This window comes from Uranotaenia lowii, chromosome 2 (genome assembly GCF_029784155.1).
Source record: "Uranotaenia lowii strain MFRU-FL chromosome 2, ASM2978415v1, whole genome shotgun sequence".
NCBI lineage: Eukaryota > Metazoa > Arthropoda > Insecta > Diptera > Culicidae > Uranotaenia > Uranotaenia lowii.
Genome location: NC_073692.1, coordinates 382,125,291 through 382,145,787, shown reverse-complemented (window position 1 = coordinate 382,145,787; position 20,497 = coordinate 382,125,291). Strand labels below are relative to the sequence as shown.

Below are 20,497 nucleotides of genomic sequence, written 5' to 3'. Positions count from 1 at the left end.
AGAATATATTAACGGAAAAAGGCTAGAAGTGATACCTACCACAAAACAAGACAGAAACTGAACAAAAGCGAAAATTGTTTGAAAATGTTGTATTTAAAAACGCCAGTTTACCCCTCTTCAAATAAACAGTACAAAAAAAATTGTTTTATGACTACTTTTAATATAAATTAGCAATTTCTCTTCAAATTGGCACTTTTAATTTGAATCATGTGCTACTCTTTTTTTAACATTCCTACGATAAGAAAATCGCAAATTTGCATAACTTAAGACCAGTTTCCACTTAAAACAAGTGACTTTCCACGAGACTTTTAATGTTTATGTTAAAATAACGAAGTAACACTCTCAGCAAAACAATATTAAGGCATAAATTTGTACATATTTTCTGTCATTTTTGTGTTCTTTCAATTTTTCATTTTCGTCCTTTTCGTCATTTTGCCAAATTCTCATGTCAAATGCTTCTGACTTTGGCACTCATCACACTTTATATAAGTCCTGTACTGCATGAATTGTGAAATCACGGAAAAAAAATTATTAACAACTAGCTGACCTCGTGTGCTTTGTTAAATGTTTATATATTAAATCATTCTCAAAATAAATGAAACTTGTGAAAATTATTTAAATTTTGATTTTTTTTTTGTAGGCGTAATATTTTAAATCAATAAAATTTCAGTATTTTAAAATCAGAACTAAAGCTGGAGTATCGAATTGCAATACAAAGATTAGTTTATCTTATTCAGTAAAACTTGATTTTTAAATTTGTTTTCCAAGATCTGAAATTTTCACTGTGTTTTTATAAGTATCATAAGTTCTGTTTTATTATGCCAAAAAGTATGTTAAATTATTATGGATTTTCCACTCTTTCCGTCTTCCAAAATGAGGAGAGCTCTCAAACTCCCGTAAAAACATTGTTAGTATCTAAACTTTGTCAAATACCTCATTTGGCGTTTTCGAGTTAATCCAAATAAAATATGAAAAAAAACTTGTGTCTTTTCCGACTCTGCTCTGAATAAAGGAAAGTTAAATTATTTGTACGGAAACCAACTCTCTTATAAAAGATGGTCCCTTTTGATGGATAAGCGTTAATTTGTACCAAAAAAGTTGTATGAGAGGACGAAATTGCATTAAGGCCTTTCCAATTGGGAGATAGGACGGAGGGAGTGGTACCAAATATCAATAACAACCTAGTTTATTCTCAAATATCCTGTCAAGCTGAATTTGGTTCCATTAGTTCGAATATTTCTCTAGATATGCAATAAAAATAATCTGGAAACCCCATTTCTTCCTTCCTAACTTCCGTAGGAAAAAGGAAGGGTCTCAAAAAATTATAGAAACATTTCTCGTATTCAGATACTTACTAGAGTGCTCCAAATGACCCAACTTTTGAAAAAGTTATGCGCTGCAGGCTAAAATTGATCCTTGGCCTAGTACAAGATCTCATGCCAAATTTTGCCAGATCGGATCATGGGAAGGGGTCGCTCAACGAGCCTGAAGTTTGTATGGGATTTACAAATTTGGGGCAGTCTAATACTCACCCATGCCAAATTTATTTCCATTTGTTTGAATAGATTTCGAGTTATGAAAAAAATTTTAAAGGAGCTGTCTCCCTAATCCTATCTCCCCACTGGAAAGGGGGAAGGATACCAAAGATTCAGGGAAACATTAATCATATCCAAATACCCTCCCATGTCAAATTTGGTTCCATTTGCTCGATTTATTCAGCTATTATACAAAATATTGCATGAAATAACGAAGGGGTGCCAAAAATTTATTGAAACTTTTCTTGTACCCTTATACCACTGAACATACTGACTGGACACTCGATTTCGTTTTCTGGATAATTTTTCCAATAGTACGCAATGCCGATTCCAGAGTGCGCATCGATCGATTTGAAAAAATGCTATCCCAGTTAGGAAATGCCACCCAACTTTAAAAATAAAACACGCAATTTCTACGATAAAATCTGGCTAAACAGGACCATTTTTCCTACAGGGCATTTTTTGTCAAATTTTTCAGGTTCGCCACCTGCCGTTGGTATTGCCAACCTGCAAAATCTGACAACAAAAAATTAGACAGAAAATGGTTGAATTTTTATTTTAAGTGTCATGTCAGTGTGGTCAGTGCTTATACCATCACATGCCAAATTTGGTTCCATTTGCTTGAATAGTTTTCGAGTTATGTTAAAATTTGTAAGAGAGGGCCCTCCCCCTCCTTCCTATCTCCTTGTTGGAAAGAGGGAGAAGTCTCAAATAATCATAGACATATTTCTCGCACCCAAATACCCTCCCATGTCAAATTTGGTACCATTTGCTTGATCGGTTCTCGAGTTCTCTTGCAAAAACATTATAACGAAGAAGAAGAAGAAGGTTCTCGAGTTATGCAAACATTTGTCTTTGTTTGGGAAGCCCTCATTAAGAAAGTTAAATGTTTCTGAATCTTGAGCGTTTTAGGTGATTTTAGGCTTGAATTGTTCGCCAGGCTATCTCGTTCAATCACTTCTGAATGTGGATGTAGTTGACAAATATTTCTTATTCGTAACTCGTATTCAATTCAAACATTATAAAAGCATTTATAAAAGCTAGAGGCAAAAAGTGGATTTTGTAGTTTAGCTAGAACAAATCTAATATATAAAGATGAGTTGGGCTATATATGTTTGTATATATATATTAGACTGAGTCGATTTGGGGTCATTTTGGAATTTCTCAAACCCTGGTGTTTGGGCAAGTGGACTGTATTTTTGGATTTGTGCATTGTAGGATGACACAACACTTCACTTAAAGGTTTTCTCTTTATTTTCTACTCTTCGAATTACATTATTCAACTTGGAAGGTTAACTTAACGATTACAGACAATATAACGCGCGCGATTCTTGAATGAAAACTGACCTCGTCTTGCAACACGAGGCTTTATTTATACGCGCATCGAACCTTCTGGAATGTTCCCGTCATGCGCTAACTTATATACAAAGATGGTTCTGGAACCTTCGGTAAGAGCAAATTGTGTGGAACAAAATAGAAATTCCAGAACATTCGATGCACGTGGGAATAATCAATTGCTACAAATTCTAGAAATTTCCGGAACTACAAAATTCTTCAAGCTGATGACAATTGGCTTGAACACCTGGGGTCTAAAAAGCTTCGTCTTGGTCCAAAACTCATCCATGATTTTTTGCAAAATTTTCAAGTAACGTTTACATGAGTAAATCTGAACTTTTATATTTGTATGGGAAAATTGAATATTTTGTACTGGAAAATCAACATCATTTTTGTTTCGTCTGTGGAACCGAGCCAGCTGATGGGTTTTGTGCCAATTTATAAAATTCCTAAAGGAAATTTTCCGCTGAACAACTTTGTCGAAGAAAGTAACTTCGTATCCTATTAGGAAAAAAAGTTATTGGCTGTTAAACAGGGGTATGTCTTTTCGCATTGATTAACAGTAAATTCAATTGACACCACTGCTTGAGCCTCGCGAAGTGTTGCATGGAAAGAAGTCACGCAATACCTCGCCAGGCACCCTGCAGGGATGTCAATTGAATTTATTGTTTATCAGTGCGAAAAGATATACCCCTGTTAAACAGCTAATAACTTTTTTGTTTAATAAGATACGAAGTTACGGTCTTGGACAAAGTTGTTCAGCGGAAAATTTCCTTTAAGAATTTTATAAATTGGCACAAAAATCATCAGCTGGCTCGGTTCCACTGACAAAACAAAAATGATGTTGATTTTTCAGTACAAAATATTCATTTTTTCCATACAAACCTAAAAGTTCAAATTTACTCATGTAAACGTTACTTAAAATTTTTGCAAAAAATCATGGATGAGTTTTGGACCAAGGCGAAGCTTTTAAGACCCCAGGGTTTGAGAAATTCCAAAATGACCCCAAATCGACTCAGTCTAATATATATGCACCTTTTACAAATCCACACCGCTTAACCGATCAGCTTGAAATTTGGTACAGTGATGCAAATGGACATGAGAAAGGTCGAGGTAATAGTTTTGAGCCCCTCCCACCTAAGAAAAGGGACCCTCCCATACAACTTACGTTTTTATTCCCACGAACCAAAATTCATGGCACCCATTTGTCAACCGATTTCAAATTTCAAATCAATCAAAGCTTGCTGAGCATAAAAAATTTGAAAGGAGAAATTTTGGCGGGTGTTTTTTCCTTCTACTGTTCAAAGCACGTGTGTAGAGTCCAGTTAAATCATTTCCCGATTTGGAAACGTTTATTCTTCTATCAAATACTCAGCTTCTAATTTCCACGTTTTCACTCCTAAACTGTCAAATCACTTCCTTCCTCTTTTCCAATGCCGTCTTTGATTATACATAAACTTATATTTGTTATTGATGTGGACAATCACAACACTTATCATCGAGGGGCGATCCTACAACGTGGTACCGGTGCGAGGCATTTGATTGCAAAGATGAGCCTTCATTTAGGAGAAAAAAAAAATTCTCGCCTATTAGAAATATATTGAGAAGAACAGTGGTTGAGAATCTACTAGAATATGCAGTGTGTAAAGTATGGATACATTATTTCCTGTTCATTCCTGTTTGGACTGAAATCTAATGTTCCAGCTTTTAGGAACCAACCATTTTCATATTTTCGGAACATCTCATAGGGAAACAATTAATAAAACTGAAGGTTGTGTTGTAAGTTCAAGGCTGCGATCTCAACACTTTGATTGCCGTGTAGGAATTTCGTTTACAATAGGAATTAGACAATTAAACGTTCATTTTATGCAACCAAATCCAACGCACGAGACTTTTAGTAATTTAATCTGAAGTTTTTAGTTTTGTACAATTTAATTTCATTTATAAATTTTTAAATTTTAAGTTATTATTGATCATCGATGTGTTTAATTCTACCATTCAATTATAAGAAAACTTAAAAAGCACATTGAAAACATGCAGAGGTTTCATCGGAAATCAATTTAGAAATTTCTAAGTACAAAATAAAACTTAAATGGGTATCTCGAAAAGAGGTCGTTAACATTTATTTACAAGCTTAATACATGGGATTTTCACTAGATAGCACATGAAAAAGATAAAAAAAATGTTATCATTTGAAAAATGGTAATTCAATTCAAGCTTCCTAAAAAATGGTGGGTGTAAAATGAGGTTGCCAGAATTTCCGTATCGGGACCGGACAAATCCAGCCAATTATATCGAAAAACCTGGCCAAATCCAGCATTTGATTTCAAAATGTTCAAACCGATATCCTGACAATATCAATAAACTTCCAAACACGGGTCATGATTATTTCTAAAACTTGCCACCCAACTTTAAAACTTCTTTTTAAACGTAAAAATTAAAAATTATAATAATTATAAAATCTCAGTTTATGTTACGTTTTAAAAATTATGTGAATAAATTTGAGGAAAATCCGGGCTTTTTGCAACAACATCCGGGAAACCGGGCCAGATCGGACTTGCCTCAAATTTTGATTCAAATGTTCTTGCAAATCCGGATAAATCCGGGCAACCTTAGATTGAAATGTTTTTCGTGATAGAATGGATAAGCATTCAATGGAAATTATTTCAAATTTCTATAAGCAAAACTTAAAAACTATTAGTTATTCAATAATATGAAAACGATAAATTTTCCTAATAATCCCAATTAAAACTTTAAGAAGACTAACAAAACTTACAAAGCTCACATGGCCAAACATGGTCCAATTTGTTATAATGATGAACAAAAAGCTTTCAAAATTTCAAAAAGTCATACGACTCACTTCGAATTATATTTTATGTGAACCCGATCAAGGCCGGGTAAAATCAGCTAGTGGTACTATAAATTTCCATGCAAACTTAATGAGCCTGACGACTTGTCAAAATGCTTTTCAACAACAGCTTTAATCCGAATCCGCTCTTGGGTATCAATAAGACACTTTTGGAATTTGGCGGCTTGTACCTTTATTCAGGCGCATCCGAATAAAAACAATATTTTGACCCTCGATGATTTAATGAAATCTTTTATTTTGCATCATTAAAGGGTGATACGATCAAAATTTGGTCTAGGGAAAACGCGTGTAAATCGGTTAAATCGTTTATTTAAAAATCAAATAAAATTTCTTTTCCAAGTTTAATTAGTATAAAATTCAGGAAAAATATTCAGTTAGGCTTCCGCTTTTCCAAATCCGAATTGCCGGGCCTTACGCTTAACCCCTGCCATCAGATTTTGTACAGACACCTTGTCCACCTTATTCGCCGCAGAAAGCCAGTTTGCCTTGAACTGCTGCTCGTCCTTAGCATTTTTTTGGTCTTCTTTAGGTTCCGCTTGACAATAGCCCAGTATTTCTCAATTGGTTGGAGCTCTGGCGTGTTGGGAGAGTTCTTGTCCTTGGGAACCACCTGCACGTTGTTGGCGGCGTACCACTCCATGGCCTTTTTACCGTAATGGCAAGATGCCAAATCCGGCCAAAACAGTACGGAACAACCGTGTTTCTTCAGGAGAGGCAGCAGACGTTTATTCAAACAGTCTTTCACGTAAATTTCTTGGTTGACAGTCCCGGAAGCTATGAAAATGCTGCTTTTCAAGCCACAGGTACAGATGGCTTGCTAAACCAGATATTTCTTCGCGAACTTTGACAGTTTCATGTGCTTGAAAATATCTGCTACCTTTCCCTTTTCTTTTGCCGTATAAAACTCCTGTCTCGGAAGCTGCTTGTAGTCGGCTTTGACGTAGGTTTCGTCGTCCATTACCACGCAGTCAAACTTCGTCAGCATCGTCATGTAAAGCCTCCGGGATCGCGCTTTGGCCGTCGTATTTTGTTTATCATCGCAATTTGGAGTCACTACCTTCTCATAAGTCGATAGTCCGGCTCGTTTTTTTGCTCGATGCACGGTTGTAGACGATACACCCAGCTTATTTGCGGCATCTCGGAGAGAGAGGTTAGGGTTTCGCTTGAAACTACCGGCTCTCTTTGTCGTCTCAGCGGCTTCCGGTTTTCGATTTCCCCCGATCCAGACTTCCTGGCTGTCGACAAACGTTCCCCAAACACTTTAATTACATTTGTAACGGTTGATTTGGCAACTTTTAGCGATTTTGCCAGCTTTGCGTGCGAGTAGGTCGAATTTTCGCGATGCGCGAGCAAAATTTTGATACGCTGCTCTTCTTCCTTGGACGGCATTTTGACAACTGAAGAGTGAATTCCAAAATCAAAATAGGAGCAACATTCTACACACACACACCTTCCAAATGAGGGGTGTTCAGGATTTTTTTAATGCAAAATTGAAAGAAATACGTCAAGTTGATATTGACCAAATTTTGACCGTATCACCAATTACTTTTTTCATGGGTGCATCTGGGTAAAGCCCAGACAAAAAAAACCCTAATCAGACCTTGAGTGTCAATTTGACACCCCTTGTTTAAAATCGCCTTATCTTTCTAATTGTAATGTATAGTTTTAGAAACCTTTGGTATGTTTGTAAAGTATCGCTTGTGTAATTACACCACTAGAGCTGATATGAATTTGCGTTTCTAGTGAATATAAATCTATTGCGGAAATTTTGCGTTAATATACTCAAAATCCAGTGCAAAGTTGTTTTAAAGTATTAGAAAATCTGAAAAATTGCAAATTGACAAAAAGTTCGACAAACAGCTACGTTTAAAAATTCGTCAAAAGTTTTGTGTTCCATATTTTAAAAATCTAAAGATGCAAAAATGTGCCAAATTACGTCACTAATTCAATCCTCTTTTCAAAGTTTATCAAGTACCTATGACTTGAACAATTTTGACAGTTCATTGATATAAAAGTCCGGTTTTTACACCACTTTTTGTTATTTATTTTATAGTTATGGTCGTGAAAAAAATCAATAAATATATTCTAACTTCTAACTTGAGCTTTGTAGGACACTAAGTTAATTGGTTTTTGAGCATTTCGTAACCGATCTATAGATTTTTTTCCGACGCATTTTTTTCGGATTTTTTTTCTTAGACTTTGAATAACGGAAATGAGATGAAGTGGTGTAGCTGAATATTGTCTGATAAACATATTTGAGTTACATTACGAGGTTTCTAAAACTATAAATTTTATATAAATCGGTTGAGGAACAAGATAGATGTATCGGATTAGTCAGAAGTGTCAAATTGACACTCCAAGGATTGTAACTGGTAAACATTTCTGGGACTGTTTAGGGTTAAAGCTTCTCTGCTCTCTCTCTTATGAGTGTGAGCCAGTTATGACGGAATTAATTGCTATTTCAGCCCCCAAAGTTTGAATCCTGAAAAAAGGCCTAGTTTTGGACCACCCTTATGAAATATTTGGTGAAATTTAAAATAAAGAAAAACATGTTAACAAAGGTCGGTCAAAAAGAAAAAAAATATTGAAGAAAAACTAGTTTTTCGTCAAATCTGGTTACTTCAAACATGGAATCTGATCATTAAGTCAAAATGATTATTTGATTTGGGAATCTTTTAAATTATTCAAACAGTTCATCACCTGGTGAAAGCTGTTCGAAGCCATTCACACCAAGCATTCTAACAAACGTTACCCAACTTTGGACTCGGGTACTACAAACCGATTATTGTGAAGAGATCCAAATAAGGTGTCTTATCATTAGTGAAGTTGGCAATCACACCTCAACTAAAAATGCAAATTTCGTTCTACTTGCAGATACTGGCAGCAAACCGATAAAGTGAAGTGACGGCCGTCCAGTCGACGTTGGAGTTGTCTACAGAATAGAAGCTACCTACAACCTGAATCGAAGAAACGGCAAAAGGGTCGGTCGAAAGATAGTGGCTGGCTACAATTGAAGAAAAAAAGCCCCTCGTGCACCGGCATGTGTCTGTTCTGCAGTTGAAATTTTTTTATATTAAATCAGTGTGAAAGAGTAGAGTCGCTCGCTGTAGAGGCTAGAAAAATGCTACCGAGCTGCTTGGAAAATGACAACAATGAATAAAAGAAAATTCAAGAAAAATAGGTTTAGTTAGACCTCAGCTCAGCTCAGCTCAGCGACCGGAGAGTGAAGGTGGCCTGTGAGGGAGTGCTCTCTGTGGGTTGGCCCAGAGGCCTAGGGGAAAACCAAACCGTACGCCGTCGTTTGCTCCATTGTTGTTGGGTTACGAAATGTATCGCTTGGCTAGGCCGAGGCAGTTATTGAGCTCTGTAGTTTGTGGTGTTGTTGTTGCTGTTGCTGGAACCGACTTCGGTAACCGTAACAGGTAGCAGTACTAAATACTAAGCCCGGCCGGGTACAGTACGGTTTGACGTGGGCCGTTCATGATGATGATGGCTGAAGAAGAACAGTTATAAAAAAGCGATCATTAAACATATGGGAATTGTGTAAATCATCAAAGTAAAAGCGAGCAAACGAGAGAAAATTCCAAGAAATAGTCGGGCTGTGTGTGTGTGTGGGTACTTTCTACAGTAGTGTCCTCAATTAGTCCGGGAGTGTAGAATACCATCTCAAGAAAGCAAAAAGTCGTCGGTGAAGTGACGCATTGCCCCGAGTGTCTACTCAAGGGAACAACCTTATCTGAATCACTGGATGGAGTAAACCTTCGGGAAGAAACTCACAGTTATCAGTCCCTGCCAGTAATATACACAAAAGTTCACAGAAGAGAACCTTATCGTCTCGGTTGGCACTTGTATGTGGATTAACAGCAACAACGAAGTGAAACAACGGAAAACAAAACCATCATGAGTTGGTTGCGGTCCAGTCCGCTGAGGCAAAGCTTTAGCAAATCTTCCTCGGGAGCGTCCGGATCCGGATCCGGTCGTGGGGGGAACAATGGAAGTACCCTGCGGGCGTTCGATGCTTCCGAGTGTGATCCGAAGGCGTGCTACGATAGCTTTTGCATCCATTGGCAGCAGGCGTACGAAATCATTCAACGATCGGAGGTGAGTTTTATAAATTACTAGCTGACCCGGTGTACTTTGCTACACCTTCCAAAAATAAATGTAATTTGTAAAAATTTATTTAAATTTAGATTTTTGTAAGAATTTTTTTTAAATCAAACCTTATCATAGTTCAGAACCAACAACTTTGAAATGAGAGCTGCAGCTGGAGTTCCGAATTGCGATTCAAAGATGGTATATATTATTTACTGAAACTTGATCTCTAAATTTGTTTTTCAAGATCTGAAATTTGTACTCTGTTTTAAAAGCTTCATAATGACTTAAATAATGTCAAAATTTATGGATTTTCCACCTTTTTTCCCAAAGTGAGAAGTTACGCACTTCTATAAAAACATTTGTTACATCTATTTTTGAGTTATGCCAAATATCCGTACGCAAAAAAGCTCTTTTTCTTAAACTTACATGGTTACTCCCTTATCTTTTCCAATTTTGTCCCCCAATGCTTGAAGAAAGTAGGCTGATCTACCCGGCTCGAGTTTACATAAATTTCTAATTGAAAGAAAAAGATTCGCATATTGGAATTTATTGCATATTGTACTTTATAGAGATAGAATTTTGAAAACCGGTCAAAAGCGTGAATCGGGACAGTTTTTTGAGTACATTCCTAATATTCTATATAAAGAGCACTTCCAGCTCCTGATTACCTTTAGATGGTGTATTTTTTGGAGTTGAAAAAGTAGGCTATAGAAATTAGAAAAAAAAAAAACGATGAAAAGGATTTTTAATAACCATTTTCAAACAGCTTTTTTTACCATCCTCGCCCTTCGAAGCGGTTTGAATATCTATCCTTTTTTCGCCAAAATTATGTTAAAAAAATGTTTCGCCATATGCCAAACTCGTGGACATTACAGCTTGAACAGCACTTGACATGGTATGAAAATTATCGATTTTATTCAGTGCAAATTTCTTTTTTTTAATAAATTTATTAAAGCAAAACATATGAATATTAAAAAAAAATCAGTTGCGTCACTAAATAATTTCCCAGCGTTTTTTATTTTCTCTTTGAAAGTCAAATATTCAAAAACGTTGACAAAAACAAATTTCTAAGTTAACATTTTTCCCGTATATTGGGGCAAGTGTAAACGCAAAGCTTATTCCCGATCAGGAGAGCATATCAAAATTAGAACTTAAACATATCTGAACGAGATACTTATATCTTTTTCAGTTAGAATATTATTGTTCTCATAATTTTCGACTCTGAGTTACTTGAATCTTGGTTATATCTTATTTTGGCATTCTTGAATAGGATTGAACTCACTTTCAACGATAAAGAATTTGTTTCAATTTATTGTAATATATTATAACCGTATTTTATTTTGATATGCATATAACTTTCCATGAAACACGGATATCGAAGTCAACGGCCCAAACCGTACTTTAATGAGTTTCACTCAGCAGGTTCATAAAATTGAATTGAAATCTTGGGATACCAAAAATGGAGCATGAATTTAGCAAATAGTGTGAGTTACCGACATTCCACTAGACATTTTTCTCGAAGCATTCATATTTTAATAAGTTATAATGTTGATAGGATTGGTTCTGCCTGCTAATATCAAACTATGCTATCTGAACCAGATATAATCTTGATAGGAGCATATCAAGAACTGATACAATTTAGCAATGATCGTATAGATTTTTAATATAATTTGAGATATTTTAACATCCTACGAGTACTGAATTATAACTCATTTAGATAGAAAAAAATTAGTATCAAAATATCTCATCTTGATATAATTTAGTTTTTCCCTCCTGATCGGGTAGTAATTTTTCTCGGAGCACTCATATCTTGATAAGTTATAATTTCAGGCCTGGTAGCGAGTCACTTTTTTCATCATTTGGTCACTAAAGTCACTATTTTCCGAAAAATGGTCACTTTTATCACCAAAAGTCACTTTTTTCACCGAAAATAAACCAATGAAAGAGCAATTTGAATTGCGTGTGTTATTATTGAAATGAGGCGAAAATTGATTTGAAAATCCGCATTTATTTCCCCTATGTTTGGGTCGATCCTAATAAAATGATGTTTTTATATAGGTTCCAGAGAGAAGAACTACTCATTCATTTAATGTATGCAGAAATCGAGACGTTAGTCCGTACTATAGTAACCAGAGTGTGCAAAGAGGATGTTTGGCCTGCCGATGCGATACTACCACAGGATATTTTTGATATCGTTGAGAACCTTCTTTCACCTGAAAACATCGCTGTTGAAAAATTGTACCCAAATAGAATAACTTCGATATTTTTATATTTTTTAGATTTTTTTTGGAAGCCAACACACGACTAAAAAAGGCCATCGAAACCCGTAATATGGCAGAAGTCGAGCTAGCTCAAGCGATGCTACAGGGAGTTTCGACTGTTACAGGGTTGCTAGCGAACCGGGAAAACCGAGAAAACCGGGAAAACCGGGAAAAATCTTGGAATTTGATCACGTCACCGGGAAACCGGGAATTTCGGCATCTCACTGGGAAAATTGACATTTTTGGATTTTTTCACGAAGTTTCAAAAATATTTTTAGAATTATTTCAAAATTTAAGAGTATTTTTGAGAGTCTCGATATAGATTTATCTCATAATCGCTTATTTTCGTTCATTAGTAAAATAAGCGTTTATGTTATCACTTTTTTTAACTAATTGCGGAGAAATACGAGTTATCTCATTTTTTCGGTCTCTGCAAGTGTGCTACACTTACAAGCATAACTCAAATGATATTTATTTAATAATGAAACTATTAACGACAAAACTAAACACAAAACTGAACTTTTTTTTCTCTCTTAAAGAGGTTTCTAACTTAACCAGGTTCTCTTTTATAGAGGGTCAGGAATATACAAATGAATTAAAGTGATCTAGAAATTCAACTGTATTTGATAAAAATCCACCTGATACCAGTTGATGCATCAGTTCGAAGTTTTCTGAGTAAGTTTCAATATGGTACATAAGTGTTATTTTCTCTAACATCCTTGGTCTAGTCAGGAAAACGATTCTAGTTTATGGAGGTATTACACTCTCACTTGAAGAGGTTTTGTGTTTTGCAAATCTTGAGACTCGTTGTTTTCTCTCACTATAGCTAGGTTTCTCGCACATCCAGGTTAGGCTGTACAAGTTACAAGACGCCGAAGTGAAAAATCGCTAGCAACCCTACTGTTAGGAAACAGCAGTCTTCAAGTCTTCACAAAAACGAGCTGCTGACCAAGTTCAAGATACCGTAGAGAAGAAAAAAGCGCGTTTGATAACTGGCTTCTTCGCCAAAAAGCCGAAAAATTACCGAAGACGGTGGACTTAAATTCGTTTTTCATGATACAAAAAGGAATAAATTTGTAATCCAATGAACATTTAACATTTGGCAGATCAAAAATCATCTTTAGTTAACTTGATAACTACAGAATTATCTTTGGCTGACTATTTTAGTTGCTTCAAAATCTATTTGGTCACATTTTTTGTACTTCAAAGATACTTTTTTCGTTCTACATAGTCACAATTTGGTCACTTTTTTCGGTCCTCAAAGTCACTATTTGGTCACTTTTTTTCAAATTTTGGTCACTAAAGTCACTACTATTTCATTGTTAAATCGCTACCAGCCCTGTAATTTTGATAAGTTTTGTTCTGCCCAATATCAAACTATGCTATCTGAACGAGATATAATTTTTAAAAGGAGCATATCTAAAATTGATATAATTTAGCTATGATCGTATAGATTTTTTGATATAATTTGAGATATTTTAACATCCTACGAGTACTGAATAATAACTCATTTAGATAGGAAAAAATTAGTATTAAAATATCTCAACTTGATATAATTTAGTTTTTCCCTCCTGATCGGGTTTTCAGATGCGTCAGAGTAATGGTTTTTTAAATGGATTTAATACGTATTTTTGTTTGTTTGTTTTATCATGTTTTTTTTTTGTAGCGACCCACCACACTCCCCCACACAGCAAAAAAAGTGCTGCGTTATTACATCAAAAACGTGCACATAACTTGAGTCGCAAATGCTACCTAATATAACATCGTTTTGATGTAAAACCTGTGACCTCGATAAGATGTAATAAAATTACACTAAAAAATTTATCGTAGTAGACAAACATGGGAACATTTATTCAGCACAGAAACGTTGAAAAATGTTGATACAATTCAAAGGACAATATTATTTATGTAAATGGTCGTAGAACTTTCGGTAACGTGGAAAACTCTACAATTAACAAGTTTCGTTCGAACTCTTTGTTTTAGGAAAAAATGCGATAGTCAAAATGACGAAATATTTATTGAAAAATCACAATTCGCCTAACAAATGATACTCTGTACTCTGTAGGAATCTGTTCATAATTTACTGGGACATTTAAGATGGGTTAATATTCAATTAAACTGCTAATTTGATTTGTTCAGATTTATATTAATCTAATTGCAAACACTTGGCTCTTCATAGCTAAAGTTATGTTTCACAACAGCCATTTTTCTGGAAGTTCAATAACAGGATTTTCACAATTTTAGTTCATGAGCGCTATAAAACGCGTCTGTTATCCTTGGGATACGTTTAGAGGTTTTCATTTGTTGGCCTTTCCTTGGCGATCACATCAAAGTGTAGCTATTATAACAAAGTCTAACTTCAGACTCCGAACAAAACAATTGTCTCTTCTGACGCTGAATCTCGATACTGGCCTCGGATCGGCATGTTCGGCATGAAGAAATTCTCGGGATATTGCGTTGTGCCTAAAAAAATAAAAGAAAACGTGAACATCAAGGCTTAGCGGTTATGACAAAATAATCATAATAGGACTTACTCTCCTATCTGAAGATTTAAAACTTCTATCCACACTCCTTGTACTTTTTTTCTTCGGAATAAATTTCCTGGAACCAAAAAATAAAATAAAAATCAGTTAATATCACTGAATTTGCTTAAAAATAAGCAACAAATAGATATATCTTACCAGTAGATTGGTTGCCTCTGAGCCTCAGAAACCCTTCCGGAGTTTTTGATATGAAAATTATTTTGTTGACAGTTATGAGCTGCTTCGATGTGATTACATTGTCGATGTGATATTACATTAACAGACATGTTTAAAATTGTGTACATTGATTAGATGTAGGTAATAAACGAACAGTTGAGTAGTATCACAATAAAAAAATCATAATATTACATATTGTGGCTAACATCCGCTCAATTTACATCGGTCATCGTTACATTATTTTTTGCTGTGCAGACCAAAAGGCTCAATTGAGCCCCCTGGTAATGGACGCTACTGTTCTCAGCATGTCTGGCAGCAAAATGATAATAAAAGTAAACGCGAGCAAATTTTAATCATGCTGAGAACACAAATATTTATAATGTCGTGCGAGGCAATGTATTAGACATTTAAGTAAATGTAAAGACATTTAAGAATTTTAAATATCCGATTCAGTTACAACATTCGGAATACCCCTCATGGTCTTTCCAACATATCCCGATCAGGAGAGCATATCAAAATAATAACGTATCTCACCAAGATATTTTCATCTGATTCAGTTATAATTAAGAACTCAAACATTTCGATTTCAAGTTTCTCCAATCTGAATTATATCTTATTCTGATTGACAGACTTGAATGCGGCTTAGCTCATTTTCAATGATCAAGATTTTATTCGGATTGTCCCAAAATAAAATGATTATTTCAAACACAGATTCATAAAATTTATTGCAAGTTTCGGGAAACCAAAAATGGGGCATGGTTTTAGCAAATAATGTGGTTTATTGACATTCCACTAGAAAATTTTCTCGAAGCACTCATATCTTGATAAGTTATAATTTTGATAGGTTTTGTTCTGCCCAATATCAAACTATGCTATCTGAACGAGATATAATCTTGTAAGGAGCATATCTAAAATTGATATAATTTAGCTATGATCGCATGGATTTTTTGATATAATTTGAGATATTTTAACATCCTACGAGAACTGAATAATAACTCATTTAGATAGGAAAAATATTAGTATCAAAATATCTCATCTTGATATAATTTAGTTTTTCCCTCCTGATCGGGATTGAATCATTTTGAGGATGAATTTCTTGAAAGTTCGAAGTTTGCCTTTGCCCCACCGTTGTTAGCTGACAGGAATATTGTTTTTAACACTTTAAGGGTATACAAAAAATTTCTCATAAAAATTTTGCTTCAAATTGAATATCAGTTCTAAAGTCTCACTTTTCAAAAAAGGAGCGGATGAAAAGTCTCTTTTATGCAGCCATGTAACCTTACGTAAATACCTTCCTGATCAGGAGAGAAAAACTAAATTATATCAAGATGAGATATTTTGATACTAATATTTTTCCTATCTAAATGAGTTATTATTCAGTACTCGTAGGATGTTAAAATATCTCAAATTATATCAAAAAGTCTATGCGATCATAGGTGAATTATATCAATTTAAGATATGCTCCTTTTAAAAATTATATCTCGTTCAGATAGCATAGTTTGATATTGGGCAGAACAAAACCTATCAAAATTATAACTTATCAAGATATGAGTGCTTCGAGAAAATTTTCTAGTGGAATGTCAACAAACCACATTATTTGCTAAAACCATGCCCCATTTTTGGTTTCCCAAAACTTGGATTCAATTTTATGAATCTGTTGAGCGAAACTCATAGACGTACGGTTTGGGCCGTTAACTTCGATGTCCGTGTTTCAGAAAAAGTTGTACGTATATCAAAATAAGATATAATCATTTTATTTTAGGACAATCCGAAAAAAAATCTTGATCATTGAAAATGAGCTCAACCCCATTCAAGTCTGTGAATCAGAATAAGATATAATTCAGATTGGAAAAACCTAAAATCGAAAATTTAGAGTACTTAATTATAACTGAATCAGATGTAAATATCTTAATGAGATACGTTTGAGTTATTATTTTGATATGCTCTCCTGATCGGGTTACGATTTAAAATTTGATTCTATTTGCTTACTTACTTCTCCAGCTATACCAACTAAATTGTATTGGAGCCCCCTCCTTGTGTACTCCGTGGAAGGAGAGTGGTGTTTCAAATAAACATATAACCATTTCTCGTACCCAAATGATTTCCCATATTATATTTGGTTCCATTTGTTAGATAAGTTCTTGGTGTTTGCAAAACAATTGTATGGAAGCTTCCCTCTTCCCTAGCTTCACTCTCAATTGAAGGAGACAGGAGTCTTAAATAAGCATATAACCTTTTCTCGTATCCAAATGTCCTCCTATGCCAAATTTGGTTCTATTTCCTCGATAAGCTCTAAAGTTATGCGAAAAATTGTCAAAGAGCCCCCCTCTCTCCTTTCTATTACCCCACTGGAAGGAGACAGTAGAACTAAATATTCATAGAAACATTCCTCGTACTCAAATACTCTCTCTAGCTCATTTTGGTTCCTCTCCCCTTAAAATTTTCTCACTGGAAGAACAGCGGAATGGAACCAAATTTGGTCCCATTTGCTTGATAAGTTTTCCAGTTATGCCGAAAATTGTAAAGGAGCCCCCTTCTCTCTTTCTATTTCCCCATTGGAAGAAGGGAGGGGCACCAAATATTCATATAACCATTTCTCGTACCCAAATACCCTTTCAAGCCAAATTTATTTCCATTTGCTCGAATAGTTCTCAAGTTAAGTAATAAAGAGGGTTTGAGTTTTAAGTGCAGTTTTCGTTAAATGTCCCAACTTTAAGCTAAGTTTAAGTCATATAAGCTCAACATAAACATTTCTTCAAAAACATACAAAAAAGGTTTCGCTCACGATCTTTTAAATGAAATTTAAAAAAATTGCAATATGTGATAAGATGCCTGAGATATGGTCGATAAAAATTTTCATGTTTTTGAGTGGGTGGCTTTTTGGGGGCAGTGTATATGAAAAAATATCATTCCATGTCTGTCCCATATGAAATATACCCGCAAAGCAGTTCCATATGTCTATTTTTACAGAATGCTTTAAAATTGCTCTTCTAATTTACGTCAATTTCACAAATATTCATACAACGTGTGCGACAAAATAAGCATCCATCGAAATTACGAAAGTTAGACTGGATAAAATTAGTAGTAACAGATTCCAAAAATATTTTAATCATCAATAAATAGATTTTTGGCGATTTCAGTTACGAAAAAATCTTAAAAAGATTTTTATTTCTTCATCCGACGTTTCGTCATTTATTGTGTCTTTTTCAAGGAATGGAAATTTTTCGTTTTAATTGTCCAAAACGTTTTTTCAATCTGCTAAACCGTCTAATCGGGAAATGTAAGTCCATTTGTTATTGATCTGGTTGAGATGGATATGGAACGAAAACGGATATAACAATGATTTGCAACCAAATTAATAACAACTGCACTGACATTTCCCGATCAGACAGATTCAAAAAACCTTTTGGTCAATGAAAACGAGAAATTTCAACTTCTTTAAAAAGGCATCATAAATGGTGAAAGGTCGGATGAAGGAATAAAAATCGTTCCAAGAATTTTTCGTGACTGAGATCGCCGAAAATCAATTTATTCATTACCCATCTAGTCGATAGATTTTTACTATTTTAACCATCTTTCACTTCTTATTTCCTATCCGCCTTTGAAATTTCGTTATCTCCTACTCCACTCTACTGTACATGAGTATACTAGAATCAAAATGACATTGACCTGGTCATCTTCCTTCCTTCCACTAGAGTAAACCAATAAATCACTGTCACTGCCATGGGGCCCTTTCGTCAAACATGTTAATGAGCATCCTTCCTTAGCTTTATTCCCTCAACAGCTCCGTGGTACCTGACTGTCATAAAAAAAACCATAAATAGATTTCAAACTGTTTAACATAGGTTGAAAATAAGACTTTGAAACAACACCTGAACGAATGGAAATTCACTTGTTCAAGCCATGTGCAGTTGCGAATGCAGGATTATTCTGCCCAGCTATCGCCAATGACCCGAAGCACTGAAAGGAGCATTTATGATTGTCGTTTTTCTTCTTCTGTTGTGTCACTTTCCTTCACGCCAAAGAAGGCTCATACAAAGTTGAAAGATTAATCTCTTTTATATATATTTTTCTAGTTCTCTTCGTTTCGATTCATATGATTCCGCATTCATCAGCCAGCAAGCAATCCTCTTAGCCGGTGACTTTTCCTTGGCCAAAGTTATGCAAGTTAGTTGCTCACTTGCACTACCACCTACCAACCTGAGTATTTTGTTACAACGAAGAAAGAAAGATAGAAAGAAAAAAACTCGTTGCCCCCGAGCCAGACCCCGGTGCTGTTGGCGGTGCTGTGAAGTGGAAGATAATGCCCACTTCTGACTGTTTTTTTTTTCGATTCGCGAAATTATAATCATTGCAGCCACCAGCAGCAGTTAATGTGGTATGAAGAATGAACTTGATTCCAATTAAAGCTCCACGGGTAGATGACGCCATTTGAGTGGAGGAAATCGTTTCGCCTTTTTTTTCGCATAGAATTGGCATTGGGGGCTTAATTTGCGCAGCTTAATAAATTTATACAATAATTTATGAATTTTTTTTGGATGTTTAAAAACCACATTTCACTATTTTATTTTCAGTTATTTTACTTTTTCCTCTATGACACAATTTTTCCTTTCATAAATTCATTTTAAACTCAACTTTCGAACACCTTTCACTTTCTTGTACACTTGATTTTTTTATTGAACTTTTATTCCACTTTTTCTGGATTTTGAATTATTTTTAAGGAAAACCCCGTTGAAATATGAGTGGACCAAGCTAGTGAAAAATTATGTTTAAGATGCCTCATAAACATTCAAATGGTTAATATGTCGTTTGGAGCGATTTGTTGGTAGTTTATTTAACAAATCAACTATGAAGCATTCCATATAAGGTCACCGGTTTTCCGAAAGTCCCAGACAGTCGGTTTAACACCATCTGTGTAACCATTTGCATACTATGAACCACACCTTTTCAAAAGCAAGGCTATTTTTGATGACGTTTCCTGTTCCCTGGACCTTGACCTTCAAAATTACTCAAAAATTTTAATTGAACAAAGTTATAAAAATTTATTAGATTGTCCTTATTCAGCACAAAAACCACAAACCGTTGACTTTTTTCATTCCTAGACAGTTTTCGCATAATTACCCGCTCCAGATCCAACCAAAATAGTTAATCAACTTTGTAGGACCTACTGAGAATTACTTACTCTGATAAGAAAGGGGTCGCAGGGGAAGGCAATCTTCTTTGTATATTTAGCCATTATTGTGTCGAGAATTATGCGACACTGACTGATTTGCAGCTTACATCAATCGTCAGCCATCTCAAGTACTAACTAAGACATACAAGTTTTCAATTTTTTCACTTTTTTTTTATCTCCGAATAATCCAAGCGATACTTGTCAATGAAATCACACAAGTTGTGTAGCCAATGATTGAAATTGTGGTAAATTGTGGCTAATTGTGCGGGAAAATAAAAAATTTGTGTTAAAATGAGAGAAACCAGTGCTCAAAGAGAAAGAAATTGTGCGAATTGTTTCAAATTGTGCAGTACTTATGGATTTTTTGTCATTACCTTCAAATACAAGGAATTCTCTCTCCATCTCAGTCCCCCGATTGATATGCCAGGTGCCTGCCAAAAATTTCAAAATATCTTCCCACTAGCGATCCAAATATTTTGCGCACAATTTGAACACCGTATTTTGCCGATGGACAGGTTTTTTTTTTTAAT

The 20,497-nt window shown here is 35.0% G+C and overlaps 1 protein-coding gene across 9 annotated transcripts in view; it reads left to right on the top strand.

Annotated features, from left to right (window-relative positions):
- The window catches only part of LOC129741274 (FHIP family protein AAEL005291), an 84,958-nt gene that overhangs the window by 6,111 nt on the left and 58,350 nt on the right, over window positions 1-20,497 (top strand). For all 9 annotated transcript variants that reach the window (XM_055732996.1, XM_055732993.1, XM_055732992.1 and 6 more), the window contains one exon: window positions 8,614-9,840. In XM_055732996.1, the coding sequence (XP_055588971.1) occupies window positions 9,640-9,840 (201 nt within the window). In that variant the 5' untranslated portion in view covers window positions 8,614-9,639. The remainder of the gene's footprint in view (window positions 1-8,613; window positions 9,841-20,497) is intronic.